This window comes from Equus caballus, chromosome 19 (assembly GCF_041296265.1).
Source record: "Equus caballus isolate H_3958 breed thoroughbred chromosome 19, TB-T2T, whole genome shotgun sequence".
Taxonomy (NCBI): Eukaryota; Metazoa; Chordata; class Mammalia; order Perissodactyla; family Equidae; genus Equus; species Equus caballus.
The window spans coordinates 34,742,209-34,758,191 of NC_091702.1; the positions used below are offsets into that span (position 1 = coordinate 34,742,209).

The 15,983-nt window shown below is 40.4% G+C and overlaps 1 protein-coding gene across 20 annotated transcripts in view; it reads right to left on the reverse strand.

Annotated features, from left to right (window-relative positions):
- Window positions 1–15,934, reverse strand: part of TBCCD1 (TBCC domain containing 1) — a 25,922-nt gene extending 9,988 nt beyond the window's left edge. For 2 of the 20 annotated variants that reach the window (XR_011428683.1, XR_011428684.1), the window contains exons 1-6: window positions 13,315–13,444; window positions 10,625–11,003; window positions 7,029–7,184; window positions 3,817–4,183; window positions 1,480–1,666; window positions 832–1,329 (exon numbers count right to left, since the gene is read on the reverse strand). Coding sequence is in view for 14 of the 20 variants with exons in the window: in XM_070242374.1 (XP_070098475.1) it covers window positions 832–1,329; window positions 1,480–1,666; window positions 3,817–4,183; window positions 7,029–7,184; window positions 10,625–10,897; window positions 11,411–11,514; window positions 13,315–13,513; window positions 15,515–15,652 (1,922 nt within the window). In the remaining 6 variants the exon portion in view is untranslated. 20 annotated transcript variants of the gene reach the window in all.
- Window positions 15,935–15,983: the final 49 nt, after the last annotated feature.

The following is a 15,983-nucleotide window of genomic DNA, read 5'->3' on the forward strand; positions in this document are numbered from 1 at the left end:
CAGAAATCTTCCCTGACTACCCACACTGATGTTTTCCGAATCTCCATAAACCATCCTGGCTTCCAGAGTTCAAAGACTAATACATTTGAAGTAAAATTTTGTGGTGGACATAATAAACCACAACCATCTACTATCACAAGCATGTTATTAAAACTAAGATATTTCAGTACCCCAAAAGGAGGAAGGAAATAATTTCAGACTAAAAGACAACATTTTAAATTGACTAAATTTAGCTTTACTTAAAAACACTGTACTTATTTTTCACATTTTACCATGGATTAGGGAAAACTTTGACAAAAACTGGCATTAGTCCATGGACCAGCATTAGGGATCCACCCTTGGAGAGTCTGTAGTGTAGTGAAGCCAGGAAATCTGTATTTTTAAAAAGTTCCTTGGATGATTCTAATATACAACCAAGTTTGAGAACTGTCAGTATACTGTAGAGAAATAAATTAAAAACTAAAACCAATCCATTTAAGTACTGGATTATGTGGCATATTTTCATTCATATGAGTCTTATATCTGCCAAGGAAACTTAAGCTTCTTAACAGAAGGGAGTCTAACACTTGAGTATACACTTGCTCCTATCCCCGAAGCAAACAGTGCTTGGAACACTGACCTGAAATTCAAGCCTTAATAAAAGACACACTATATCTTTTTCATTACTTTAGCACAGCTGTAAACATGAGCAGGTTAATTTGCTTTCCCATAGAATTTTATATAAGACTAATTATTACTTCTAGAAAACACTCACTGTAAACATGAGCAGGTTAATTTGCTTTCCCATAGAATTTTATATAAGACTAATTATTACTTCTAGAAAACACTCACTTTGTCAAACGAGCCTCCTTCACAATTTTCTGCCAGATCTGTATCTTCTGCTCTCTTTGACCCAGTGCTTTCTGATATGCAGATGGAAGACCCCCAGGTATCTCTGTTGTGTCCCCTTCCATTTCAAAGGGAATAATAAATATGTAGAATTCACAAGGTGGTAAGAGTCGGAAGACACTAGTGTCACTGTTCTCTCTGCACACAACCATTGGTTTATCCCAATAGTTAGGCACTGTAGCAAGGCCGGTCCTGGCCATATGGTCCTCCAGCATTGGGTAATGAGTATGAAAAGGGGCAAAAGTTACTGTCTGGTTCCCAGAGAGAATAAGTGGGTGTGTAGGCGTCAGAATGTGAAAGACGCAACCTGTTGTAGAAGAGATGGACAAACGATGGCAAACAGCAATGACTTTAATGTTGTCACAGCTGTGGAGGTGAAGAGCAGTCTGTACAGGGCCCAGAACAAAGGTGCTATTCCTGCACTTCTCAATTGTCACAGATCTGAAAAACGAAAAAATGAGGTAAATTCATCTGAATGAGAATAAGAAAAAAATATTTGACTACAGTATAATTCTCTGATGGCAGAAAAAGGATCAATCCTACTCCAAAGAAAATGTAAAACTATCAGAATACTACAAAGACTGTGCTTACCGTAAGGGAGAGAGCAGATATATAAAAGATTCGTTGCAACGATGAATCTTTACATGTGCCCCCACCAGAGTATCTGAGCTCTTGGCCAATGTCTGCTTGTAAACCTGGCTCATCACCACCATGCGGTGCATCCTAGGGGCCACATGAGTATTACAAGCAATCTTGGCTCTTTTGGTCGTCCCTTCAACTATTTAAGAAAAATATGAATAAATGAGATAGTTTCAAATCAAAGAAAAACAAACAACCATATGAGGTTACACAGACTACATGTCTAAAATTAGATACATGTGAGGTTTAAAAAAATGTGAGAGCTGTGTGTTGGGTAAAGAGGTATTTGCTATACTATTCTCTGCTTTTTTGTATGTTTGCAATATTTCATAATTTTTTGTTATAAAAAAATTTTAAAACTTAAAATCCACTCAAGATTGCCTATAGATCTAAGACTATTTTTCATGTCTAACCTTGAAGTTAAGTAACGTGGCTAAGGTCATATGGCTAGTAGGTGGCAGAGCTGGCCCAACTCAAGTATTTTCTCCTCCAAGATGCCTTAATTCATCATCCCAACACTTAAATAATCTTTTTATTTTTTATTTTATTTTTTCTAGGAAGATTAGCCCTGAGCTAACATCTGCCGCCAATCCTCCTTTCTGCTGAGGAAGACTGGCCCTGAGCTAACATCCATGCTCATCTTCCTCTACTTTATATGTGGGACACCTGCCACAGCATGGCTTGACAAGTGGTGTGTAGGTCCGCACCCAGGATCCGAACTGGCTAACCCAGCGCTGTGGAAGCAGAATGTGCAAACTTAACCGCTGTGCCACCAGGCTGGCCCCTTAAATAATCTCTTTAAATTGCCATAATACTAATTATGAACCCCTCCTAGGTTACTTACCACATCAGTCCATGATATTTGGTTCATGTCTTTATTTATATATGTATTTATTTATTTATGTATTTGGGTTCATGTCTTTACTCCCAAGATCATTACTAACGAGAGCACATCTTCCTCTCGTACACAAATGCCTTGCACAAACTGACACACAAAGTTATCTGTTGCCCTCCTAACACAGTCCCACTATTATGTGATTAGCTTCTCAGACTGTACTTCCTGCAAGCCACCAGGACACCCTTGTAAAAAGTACTGGCCAAATGTGGAGAGGTCACAAAAGCATGCTGTTACTCTTCTTTTAAAACAATTCTTATTGTTTCCTTTTATTAGATAAGTAATACAGGCTTATTGTAGAAAAGTCTTAAACACTAGTAGTAAATGAAGATAAAAATTCTTTGTAATCCTACTATCTACCACTGTTAACATTCTAGTATAATCCTAAGAGGTTAGATATCCTTCTTTTCCCTACTAGTGCCTAGCCTAACAACATTAAAAAACTTACTTGAACCTATATTCTTTTATCAACATCAAGAATTATGTAGTATCTCCTATATACTTATGGGAGCCTTACGTATCTGAAAGTCCCTGACCTCATACTTAGAGCAATAGTTTGATTGGATACAGAGTTCTTAGATCACCATCTTTTTGCTCAATATGCTGTTGATGTTGTTCAACCATTTTCTGTTTTTTAGTATTATAAAAATTTGATGCAAAACTGGTTTTGTTTTACATTTTCACAGAACCTATTTTCTCTTTATCTTTGAAATTCAGAGATTGTGGAAGTATATTCTAGTTTCTTTCATTAATTTTGCTTGGCATTTGCCTCAGTACAGGCACCTACTTCTCTTTAAACTTATACTTGGCCTCCTCTTCTCTTAAAACTTATGCCTGAGCCCCAAGAAGTCATATAGCACCTGAACCTATCCCTTTAGCCATCGCTGGACTATCAGGAATAGATACCTGATGCAACCAAGACCAGATTCTCCCAACTGTAAATATAAATTTTCAATTTAGAAATATCTCATCTGCTTGTGTCTGTGTAGCTAAAAAGAACCTCATCTCTACACCAACTCTCTGAGGTTGTAACTGTGGAATAGCTAAATTCTGCTGTGGTGCACAGAAAATAGGAAAGCCTCAAGCAAATGAGCATATGAGAGCAAAAGGGAAAGAGTCAGAAGATACAAAAGCAGAGCAAGGAGAGCACTAACTGAAGTTAGGGTTTGTTAACTGCAACCTAAACAATTTGGACTAATAAATCAACTCTCTGAGACTGTTGCTGCCTTGACACAAAAAGATGTATACAAAATAGAGAGGTTTCTTTTTCTCTTTTATAGTAGCAATATTTTTTAGGTCTTCTGCAGAAGATGTGTAATCATTAATACACCAGAAAACACTAGGTTCCTTAACTTGCCATTCAATTGACTCTAGATTAGAATATTAAAAAATACCTTGGTGAGCCCAAGCCAATTTCTTTCCAGACTTGAGGCAAGCAGATGTACCAAATGGATTCCCAGTCAAACAGGCTCTCAACCAGGCTTCTAGCTTGTAGAAAGAAAAGGTCTTAGAGATCTTTGAGAAGCCATTTTCTGCATGCAGTGGTTGCCACAATGCAAGTTCATGAAGTGGATATATCTTCCCGGCTCTACTCGCTGTACCTTCAATAAGAAAGCTGAGCGCCACGACAGCTTCTTGGGAGACTAGACTACTATGCGTCGAATGAAATGATGCAGTGAGTTGTTCTGGATCTAAAAGCAGCTCAAGAAGATCTGACAGATGATCATAGACAAAAGCTTGGTGACTGTAATCATTCCAGTTCTAAAGAATATCAAAATAAAGCACTCTTAACAGAGCAAAGAGATTCGGCAAGACCTGAAACTTTTATATTTTAATTATTTTGTATTTATACTTTGCCTCACCCCCAAAAAAGCATTTGAGGTGGCTATATAGACCTTATAAAGATTTTTTTGTGTATGTACTAGGTATAAACAGATTCTCTCTCCACTTTAGCTAATTCAAAAGTAATGCTAATAGCTAACCCTTAGTGTGTGCCAAGCACTAAGTGTTATACAAAATTTAATATATTTAACCTTAACAACAATCTTATAATAGATGCCATTATTATGCCCATTTTAGGCAGGGACCAATCATTCAAGGCTTTGTATGAAATATTAAAACATCTGGACTTTATTTTGTGTGACAGGGACTTTCAAACTATTTTCTAAATAGCTATACCTTTTTTTCTTTTTAATAAGCTCTCATTTGGATGACAAAGAACATATCAAAGTAGAGCTGTCCACAGCCTCAAGTGCTCTTCCTGCCTCTTGCCACATCCCCCTCCCCCATAGCAGGCCCTTTGGTGGGTCCATGGAGTATAAGATGAAAACAACAATGACAATGAGAATTCATTGATGAGTTTGAACAGGAAATGGATATAATCCATCTGCATTTTAGAAAGTCCAGCATAGTAGGTGGAATATAGACTAAAATCAGGATGACTAGGTAGTACTTACAGAACTCAAGGCAAAAAAAAAATGTCATTAGGGCCTATAAAAGAGGAAGAAAAGGGAGAGATTTTTAAAGAGTTATTTTGGAGAGAGAATCAGTAGGACTTGACAACTAACTAGGTACGCGTGGTGAGAGAGAGACCATGGGTGGCTGATGGTACCCTTCACTGGCATAGGGAATACAACTTAATTCAAGTAAAGGGAGAGTTTACTATAGGTACTCATGGTCATCTCCCAAACTGAAGTGTAGGTAGGCCTCATCAGAACTGGAAAAGAATCTTGAACCTGGTTCTCTCTCGGGGGCCAGTGTCTCTCTGCATGTCTGTTCCATTCCCTTCTTTTTCTTTGATTACCTCAGAGTTTCTAATCCCTCATAACTCCAGGTCACTCATGAACATAGTGGCTATTCTGGTTCCAATGCCACATGAGCTGCCAGCTCAAGCACCTATCACCAACTGTGTAATTTCTTCCTCCCCTGGGGGTACTGATTGGGCCAGGTAATCATTTCAAATCAGACCAGTTTTAAATATATACCTATGAGTGGGTTACTCTAGTCAAGTATCCATCCCTGGTCCAATCAGTTGTTGGCAGAGGTCATGCTGTAACACAAACTGGAGTCACCACTTACTGGTGCTTACTATGTAACAAATGTCATGACTGAATTCTCACAGCCATTCCAAAATAGGTATTATCATCTGCATTTAGAGAAGAGAAGCCAAGGCCTAGAGAAGTTAACTGACTTGCCTAAAAACATATGATATTAAGTGGCAGAGTCAGTATGAATACAGGCTACTTTAGTTCAAAACACTGTCTCTACACGGTGCCCATTCAGCAGGAACTAAGTGTGAAAAGAGCAGGCAGTGACTGGCATCTCTCATACATCTGAACTTGGACAATCTGAATGTAAGGTATAGACAGGGCATCTTTGTGAAGAGGGAGATCTAGAATGGAGACAAAGTCAGTGGCCATAGAAATATATGAAGCCAAGGGAAGAGAAAGAATTACACTGAATGAATACGTTGAGTGAGAAGAAAAAATGGTCACAGACAGAATCCTGGGGGAACAGTGAACTGTAAGGGTCAGTGGGAGGCAGGCCCATGAAGACAAGCAAGAGGGAAAAATAAGAAGCAGAAGCAAGAGGGAATAGCATCATGGAATATAAGGGTGGACAGATTTATTTGAAAAAGTAGATTATAAAAGTGCCAAATATCAGAGAGGTGGTTTTTTTAGCCTCAGAACATTTTTAAAGAGCCTGCACATGACAGTAACACTGAGATCTACATTTTAAAGTTTTTCAGGGGCCAGCCTGGTGGCGCAGCGGTTAACTGCACACGTTCCGCTTTGGCGGCCCGGGGTTCACTGGTTTGGATGCCGGGTGCCAACATGGCACCGCTTGGCAAAAGCCATGCTGTGGTAGGCGTCCCACATATAAAAAAAGTAGAGGAAGATAGGCATGGATGTTAGCTCAGGGCCAGTCTTCCTCAGCAAAAAGAGGAGGATTGGCAGTAGTTAGCTCAGGGCTAATCTTCCTCAAAAAATAAATAAATAAAAATTAAAAAAATTAAAAAAAATAAATAAAAAATAAAGTTTTTCAAAATACTTCCACTTAAATCGGTAAAAATATTTTGGTATTCTTTACAAAAACAGAAAGAATAACATTTTCTGAAACTCACAATGTGAAGCAATTAACTTTAACTTCTAGGTCATATCATATATAATTACTTAAGTATGCTGAACTTAAGTATACTTAAGCATATTACTTAAACATACAAGAAGATATTTTTATAGAAATTTTTTCAGTATATTTCAAAAGACTTTGCAAACACTACATCTTCTCATTTATCCTTAGTCAAAGAAGTAGATTCAAATTCATTAACATTTGAAAAATGGGAATGCTAATAAGAGTATAGTGAATAATTTGCCCAAAAATCATGTAAGCAATTTCTGTGTTGTTGAGGGAACTGAAATCACTTCTCTAGTTTGATTAAGACTGGACATATGATTTTGTTTTATAATCAGAAAAAAATGTAAAAAGGAAAACAAGCCAGCAAATCACTGGCTTATATAAGTAATCCCAACATAATTTTTAATGAAAACAAACCATCTCTCTCACAAATTGTCCCTTTCAGAGAAGAAAGCTAAAATTTAAACAGTACCTTATTATGACAACTGGATTTTTCCGTCAGGTCAGGAGACTGAGACCTGTTTCTGGGACTAGGCCACTCTTCTCCAATCAAAGATGTCCTCAAGGAGACCTTGTTTAACTGCTGGATGTATAAGAAGAGCAGAAACTGTAGGGTGTCCACTGAAAGCTGTCCCAGAAGAAAATAAATGATGAGCACATGTCCTAAAACCAGTAGCTAAATAAATATCTACTTATTTACTAAGTAGATATAGTAAAACAAATTCACAACAGTTTGCTGATCCTTAGAAGACAAATGTAGAAACATTGCTAGCATTTGTTACGTTATGTCTTTGATACCCAGTTATAAGATTTCTAAAACTAATTAAAGTGGAGTCATTTACCTTTTCAGAAAGTTATGTAGCATCTATGACCATAGACATTCTCTTCCAAAACTGATGAAGAAAGGATGAAGGATGGGCTTTTTAAGAGTACATTATTTCAGCAGTTTAAAATTATAGTTTAAAGAAAACCCCTCAGGATTTGAATAAATAAATAAATAGAGGAAAGGAAGAACGAAATTTAGTCAAGATACAGAGGTTAGTTTAACCTAAGGCTCACAGACTTATCAAAAAAGTTTAGGATATCAATGCAATACCTGAAATTCTATGTAATTTTTTGGCGTATGTGCATTTTGTGGAGGAGTAGGCCTCAGGTTTTCAACAAATTCTTAAAGGGATGTTTGACTTAAAAAATACTACTGGCCTGACAGACGTTTGTAAATCATTCCTTATTTGAAGAAGGGTGTGGTCTGAAGCTCAGGATTTGACAGTCATGATTATCTTCATATACCCATTCCCACACACACACACACAGGAGAGCCAAAAAAGTGAAGAAAGACAACTGGCTCTATAGCTATACTCACTCTGATTCCCAACCTGGCTAAAAATTGCTATACCTAAGAAACTTAAAAATACGGATTCTCAGGATCACCTAGATCTAGTCGATCAACTGCCTATGTGCAACCCTGCAAATCTACATATTTAAAAAATTTTTTAGTTTCTTAAACTTTTTGTTTTTTTAAAGATTGGCACCTGAGCTAACATCTGTTGATAATCTTTTTTCTTCTTCTCCTCCCAAAAGCCCCCCAGTACAGAGTTGTAAATTCTAGTTGCCAGTGCCTCCGGTTGTGGTATGTGGGACGCCGCCTCAGCATGGCATGATGAGCGGTGCCATGTCTGCACCCAGGATCTAACTGGGAAACCCCGGGCCACCAGAAGCGGAGTGTGCAAATTTAACTACTCGGCCATGGGACCGGCCCCAACTAAACTTTTTGAGATAAGTGTAGATTCACGTGCAGTTGTACGAACTAATAAAGATCCCATGTACACTTTACCCAGTTTCCCATCTTGCAAAACTATAGTCCAAAAGCACAACCAGGGTATTGACATTGATGCAGTCAAGGTACAAAATACTCCAATCAACACAAGGATCTCTCATGTTGCCCTTTTATAGCCATATCCACTTCCCACTTCCCTCACCCCTTCCATAACCCCTGGCAACCACTTATCGGTTCTCTATCCCTATAATTTTGTCATTTCAAAAATGTTATATATTGGGGCCGGCCCCATGACCTAGTGGTTAAGTTCACGCACTCCGCTTTGGTGGCCCAAGGTTTCCCTGGTTCAGATGCTGGGCGTGGACATGGCACCGCTCATCAGGCCATGCTGAGGTGGCATCCCACATGCCACAACCAGAGGCACTCACAACTAGAATAGACAACTATGTACTGGGGGGCTTTGGGCAGAAGAAGAAAAAAAAATGTTATATAAATGGAATCATACAGTATGTAACATTTTGAGATTAGCTTTTTTTCCACTCAGCATAATTCCTTGATTTTATACATACTTCCATTTAACAATTATTTGTTATCATTATTCCTTCATATACCTGCCTCCCCATGAGACTATAAGATCCTTGTCTTTTTCATTTTTATATTCCTAGTAACTAGCATAGAATATAGCACACAATAAGGACTCAAAACATTTGGAGCTTCTCGAAGGTTTGATTAATCTCTGCATCCACAGCATCCACTGTTGTACCTAGCACACAGCAGGCACTCAATAAATGTTTAATTAATGAATAACTATAATGCCCCTCCCCTCTTAGTCACTGGCCAAATGGTTTTTCAATTTCCAAAGCCTTGTTCAGATATTACCCCATGTGGCAGAGACTGGCTAGATGCTAATTACCTTTTCTTTTCTTGCTGGGCACACAATTAGATGGCATTTTGCAGCCTCCCTTGAAATTAAATATGGAATAACTGGGTTATAGTCAATGGAATGTGGATGGATTTACATATACCACTTTCAAGCCTCTCCAAAACTCTCCCAAAAGATAAGGAAGTGAAGGACTCTGAGGTCCTAGTGGGCATGGATGTGGCAAATTGTATTATATTTGCAATTGTTCACTTCCCTATCCTCCAAGAGGCTTATACGACCCTATTCATGGCCATGGGATTTCCCTAACTCCTCTGAGGTAGTTTACCTTCCCATCTTATTGACTTTAGGCATGGATGTGTGCCAAAGCTTTAGCCAATGCAATGAAAGTAGTTGTAGTTTATGTCACATCTTTGCAAAAGTTTTAAGAGGCATATCCTGCTCTGTTGCTCTTCCCTTCTGTCACAAGAATAGGCATGACCTACACAGAAGCTGTTTCTTCAGCCTGGGTCCCCAAATGAGTAGACACATAGAGCCAAGCCACAGCCTGGAAGATAGCCAAGCTAAGGTGCAGCCTACATGTAAAATGAACAAGAGATAAACCCTTGTTACCAGAACTCATTTTTGTTGGTTTGTTTTTAACTGCAACAAAGCTGACTAATATAAGAGTGGCTCCAAAGGATAGAAGACACCTAGATCCCTGAGTCACTGGTTGGACAACAGCAGCCTAGGGACTCATCTGACCAGATGCCCTGTGTTTGACGGCTGCATGAATGAGAAATAAACTGTTATTGTGCTAAGCCAATGAAATGCTGGAATTGCTTGCTACTGCAATTAGCCTCCTCTGATTAATATACTTTCTCTGTGAAGTCTTTCCTGGTCATCAGAATTAATCATTCTCTTCTCTATTCTACTTTTGTACTTTATGCATACTTTTATTATTGTACATTCCACACTATTAAATGGCACTTTTTTACACACCAGCTTCCCCTACTAGTCTATGAACTCCATAAGGGCAGAGACACTGTTCTAATCATCTTTGAATCCCAGCACATAGCAGATGCTCACTTAAAAAACAGTCAGGTGCTCTGACTGTAACATATCAGTGGTTCCTAAGCACTCACTCACCTCAAAATAGTTTTAAAGTCAATGAAAATATTTCCCTCTTTCAACTGCAGGCTTCCTGTAACATTATTGCTTTGGAAATAGGTGAATAAAGATTACTAAGTAAGGACTAATTCATTAAATATTGCCAAACTGGAACTGCTAAAACTCAAATAGTTCTTTGGGATCACCATGGTTAGGTTAGGTTAATACCTAAAACTACACAGTGTATAGCTAGTACAAAAATTAAAAATAGTTTATTTCCCAAAGTAACTAAACACACACACATATACATATAAATCCAGACCTGATTTCTTTGCTTTTCGACCTCATCCTCAGTCATGCAGTTGGACAGAATCTCAGACCATTCCAGGCGCTCCTCCGGCGTCTTCACTGCAAGACTATCAAATATTTCAAAGTAAAGCCACGCCAGATCCTTAGCCAGCTGCAGTTTCCCACACGCAATGTGCCTCCATGTAGACCAGTACAGGCGTGGGTAAGCTCCCTCTGTGGCCCGGGTTCGCACATAGGTGGATATCTTCCTGAGATAGTGAAGACTGAACTTGGATGGAGGGGGGACCTGCAAGGCACCCACCATAAAGGGTTCTGCTTTTACCCAGAGGAGCACTCTGGAGTGATCCATATTATCTCTAAGGACATCCGTGTGAAAAGGCTTCTTTGCATACCTAGGAAACAAAGTCTCTTCACAAACTGATTTGAAACAAAAGTCATTTATACATTTTTCTCGTAACATGACCCCTCCCTTAACTGTTTTTAAATATACTGTCAGTTTAAAAAGCAGAGCTAGTTCATCAACCAAGAGCAGAACAGATCTTCTGTCGGATCTCATTACAACCTATTTGAGCAAGAAAAATTTTGTGATAAAACAAAATTATCTTACTTGAATTGTTCCAAGTGGTTGTTTTTAGAGAGAGTGTGTAAATGCATGAGGTATGAGGTGGATCTCCGCTCAGGACAAGAAGAAAAGAAGAAATGTGGAAAAGAGTCGGCCTATCATAGGAAATCTTGCTCTACCCTGAGGGGAATACTAGTCAAAACAAGGGCAATAAAACTTCAGAGTCAAATCACTTACACAGAGACGATGGTTGGTTAAAGATTTGGACGTGTTAGCTGACCATATAAGCTCAACATGAAACGCTAACAGGTGGCAGACAGGAATGCTCATGTAAATGTAGGCTGCAAAAATAGATCAAGGGAAGTTAAAGCATCTTTATTCTCTATAACAGTGAACCCACTCTGGCATATGCTACTGTGCTTAGTTCAGGTGGGATATTTTTAGATTTTGTTTGTTGTTTCTTTGTTATAACAACGATACACTATTTTATGGAATATTTATAAAATATCTAAAAATAGAAGGGGATGAATCATCCACAGTCCCACCACTAAAGGGAATCTAGTTAATACTTTATTGTACTTCCTTCTTGTCTTTTTTTCTACACAGATTGGATGTTAAATTTTTGAATTTTCATAGCTGTGATAATTACAGCTGTATTATTATATATATACAATCTGTATTATTCTATAAACTTCATAGCACTCTAAATGAATGTACCTTAGTTTACTCAACTGTCATCCTATTTTCAGACATTTAGTAGTTTTAAAATTCTTCACAAAAACAAGATGGCAAAATATTGATCATTGTTGAAGCTGGATAATGACTACATGGGGGTTCATTTACCTACACTACTTTTGTGTGTGTTAAAATTTTCCACTATAAAAAGTTTAAATGTTTCACTCATAAATAATGCTATAATTACCATCTTTCTGCATATTTTCTGCATTATGATTAATTTTCCAGAGAAAATTTTCAAATGTGCATTTGTGAAATGAAGTAATTGACATTTCTGAAGCTCCAGACATCTATTTCCATTGCTTTCCAAAATGCTTGCACCAAATTGTACCATCACTTGACCAAGGTACCCTCTTCAGTGAGCACTCCTCGGCATTGAGTAACATCACTTTAAAAACCATCCTTACGTGAGTGATGAAAAAATGTTTTATTGCTATTATTATATTTTGCATTCGGTTCTAAGGAAATCGTACTTCATTGGGGAATTTTCTGTTAAAAAGAATCGATATCAATTGAGTGCTTACTATGTGCCAGGCAGCATGCTAAATATTTTGTGTTCTTCACCTCCTTTCATCCTCACAACCACTTGGAGATACACACAATTATCCCATTTTCAGATGAAAACACTGAGGCTTAGAGAAGTTAAGGGACTTACCCAAAGTCACATACTTAAGTTGGCACAGCCCTGGATTAGAATTCAAGTCTGTCTGATTTAAGAACTGTGTTACTTACAAATGTACTTTAGGAACCCAGTTTTGGGAGAATCTCTGAAAACCGTGCGTGGATCCAGGAGAGGATTACCAGAATGAGTGGCCTTAGACGTGAGGCCATATAAAGGCCAGGTGAAGGAACACGGGAGCATGAACCCGAAAGAAGGGTGTGAGAGGGCAAATGGCAGCTGTCTTTCAAGATGGGAATGGCTTAGCGTCGCTCCGAGTAAAATCGGACGACGAAAGCTATGTGAGGAAGATCTTAGTTCGCCCCAAATGGAAACAGGCTGCTTTGTGAGGACTGAGCTCTTGTCCCCGAAGTGTGCCTTAAAAGCCAGATCCTGCGGATGAACCGCCTATTCTAACTCCGGGACTCGAGAGGGCTAAATTCGTAAACACACATAAACGGGGCTCTTTCTCTCTTCAGACGCTTCCCCGAGGGGCGCTGGGGTTAGGGCTTTTCGGGCGGGAAGATCGGCGTGAGGTCCAAGTCGGTCCTCTTGAGGCTCCGCCGCCACCTCGGATGATGTCCGCGGTGGGACGCTGTCCGCGGTCGTGCGCGGCATGGGCCGCCCCAGCGCCCCGACTGGACTTCAGAAGAGCGAAGCCCCAGCCGTCAGGGTCCTTCGTGGACCGGTGACCTGGCGAGCGTGTAGGCAGCCTCACCAGCCCGAGCCTGAAGCGTAAGCGGCTCACCTCTCCTCCCCGGCGCCGGACCGTGCGCGGTACCTGCGAAGGCGGGCGCCGCTCCGCCGACCTCTCCGCGCGCCGCCGCGCCCAGCTCGCCTGGTCCGCCCCTCACCCGCCGCCTTACACACCGCGCAAGCGCGAGGCCTCGCACCACCGAGACGTGGAGGATCATGTTGCTAGAGCGGCCAACTGCTTCTCCCTTGGGCTGAGAAAAACATGGTTGACGCTGAGAGATGCCGGGACCTGGAACCCGACGCCGCTTTGTGGTGCCGCGCCCTTCAACTCAGGGGAGTAGGAAGGGTTTTTTTTTATTACTCCACAGAACTGTGGTCAGCCAATAGCTGCTAGAAGGTCAGCACGCTTTGGTCAATAATAACAATAACAACTTACCTTTATGGAGAGCTTACTATGGGCTGGACACTGTGTAAAACCCCTTTGTATGTAGTATCTCAGTCTTTCCAAAAGCCCTTTAAGTTAAGTACATTTGTTTTACTAATGAGGAAACTAAGGCATAGACAGGTCAAAGTAACACACCCCCTAAGGCCACAGCAAGGGACAAACGCAGGCCAGCGAGAGCCCCCAGAGTTAGCTCCTTAACTCGGTTAGCTTTCCCGCCATGTTACCACCTTCAAGAAGCTTTTTTGGATTCCACCCAGCAGAAGACCTCACTCCTTCTCTAAGTCTCCATTTCATGAGTTTTGGCCATTTCCTGCTTTCTTCGTTCGTTTATGGCCTCTTTAGATGTGGGAGATACGAAGGCAAATAGGGCCATAAAATGAAGTTTAGTTCCTCCTTTACGTGGCTCTCCCACCTAATAGGCACTTCCTGAAAACAGTAACCTTGTGTTCCTCTTACCTCTGCTAGAGTCAAGCGGTAAAGAGCAGGGGCTTTGGATTCAAATAGATCTGCATTCGGACCCAAACTGCACGACTAAGTAGCTCAGTGACCTGAAGCAGATTCTGTCATCTCTCTATGCCTTCGTTTTCTGCAACAGCAATATTTACTGAGCACCAATGTGCATCTGGCACAGTGTTGAGCACTAGGATTACAGTAGTGAACAAAACAGATAGGTCCTTGTTTTCTTGGAGTGTATACTTTAACAGGGAGAATAGATAATACATATTAAGGAAATAAAGCAGGATAATTGCAGATTTAATAAACGCTATGAAGTTTGAGGGGGAAGGGGATCAGTGCCAAATTTGAGCTGAGGCCTGAAGAATAAGGAGCCAGCAGATGAAGATCATAGTCAAAGCAAATTTTACTGCGTGGCAGGCTCTGTTCTAAAAATAAAACAATAAAGTTCTGTTCTATACAGCTGTGAACAGAATAGTCCAGATTCACACTCTCATGAAGATAGCATTCCAGCGTATGTGAGTGTGGAGGGCAGAGGTGGAAACAATAAGATAAAATAGGATGGTGTAAGAATAAAGGACTCAGCACAGGCTAATTTTGATTGGTTGGTCAGGGAAGTCTTCTCTGAAGTGACATTTAAGCTGCTATCTGAGTTTTAAAAGGAGCACTTATGTTAGGATCTAAGGGAAGAGTGTTTCAGGCAGAGAGAACAGCTAGAACAAAGGCCCTAGGCAGGAATGAGTTTGGTGTATTCAAAAAAGAGAAAGGAAACCAGTTTTGCTGGAACATGGTAAGGAGTATACCAGATGAGGGTACAGATCATACAAGGTTTTTAAAATTTTTCTTCCAGCTTTATTGAGACATATAAGGTTTTATAAACTACCATAAAAGGTTGGGATTTTATTCTAAGTGTAATGAAAAGCCATTCGAGGCTTTTAAGCAGGGGAATGACATGATCTGTCATGTTTGTAAAAAAAATCATGGGGTGAGGGGCAAGAGTGAACAAGAGATATTAGGATATGAAGAATGGAGGCAGGAGGATGAGTTAGGAGGCCCTTGCCAGGTAAGAGATGATGTGACTTGGCCCAGGGAGGTAGTGGAGATGTACAGTAGTGAGCAGATTCAGGATATAGTTTAAGAGCAAAGATATAGATAGGGGATGCAGGAGAGGAATCAGAGTTCTCGTAACTGTGATAACTACTATTCATTGAGTGCTTACGGTGTGTGTGACAAGCGGTTTACAGATTTTTCTCCCCTTAAAACTTCACAACACTGCCAGTAAACGTTTTGCCTCAGGTTTGTAAATAGAGAAGCTTAGGTTAGACTGGAGGACAAGGGAGGAGGATGTTCTCACCGCTAAGAAGTGGTGGAAGCTGAATCCGAACCTAAGTCTCTCTGCCTCCACGCCTCTTCTCTGTGAAACCGAGACAATCTTCTCCTGGGCTTGTTCGGAGAGAGTAAAATAAAATCTCCTAAGCGAGGCATCCGCCATACCGTTGGCAAGGAGGAACTGTCCCCGCCCATTTCGCCCCCGTCCCCCCGCCCACCCGCTTCCACCGCGCAGCTCATTATGAATGAAATTCCAAGACTTGCAGCCGAGATAAAACCTCCCTCCCGCAATTGGTCGGGGCTAGAGAAGGACCCTCGTGATTGGTGGAGAGTCTGAGGAGGCAGGCGGGAGGAACTTCGCGTACCTCGGGTGCCCTCTCTTGGCACCATTTTCCCCACCATCACCCTTTTACGTAATTTTCTACGACTCGCGGATGCCGGGGCTGTCGGATTCCTGCCGCGGCGCGACTCTCTGACGTTGCCTCTTCTCATTG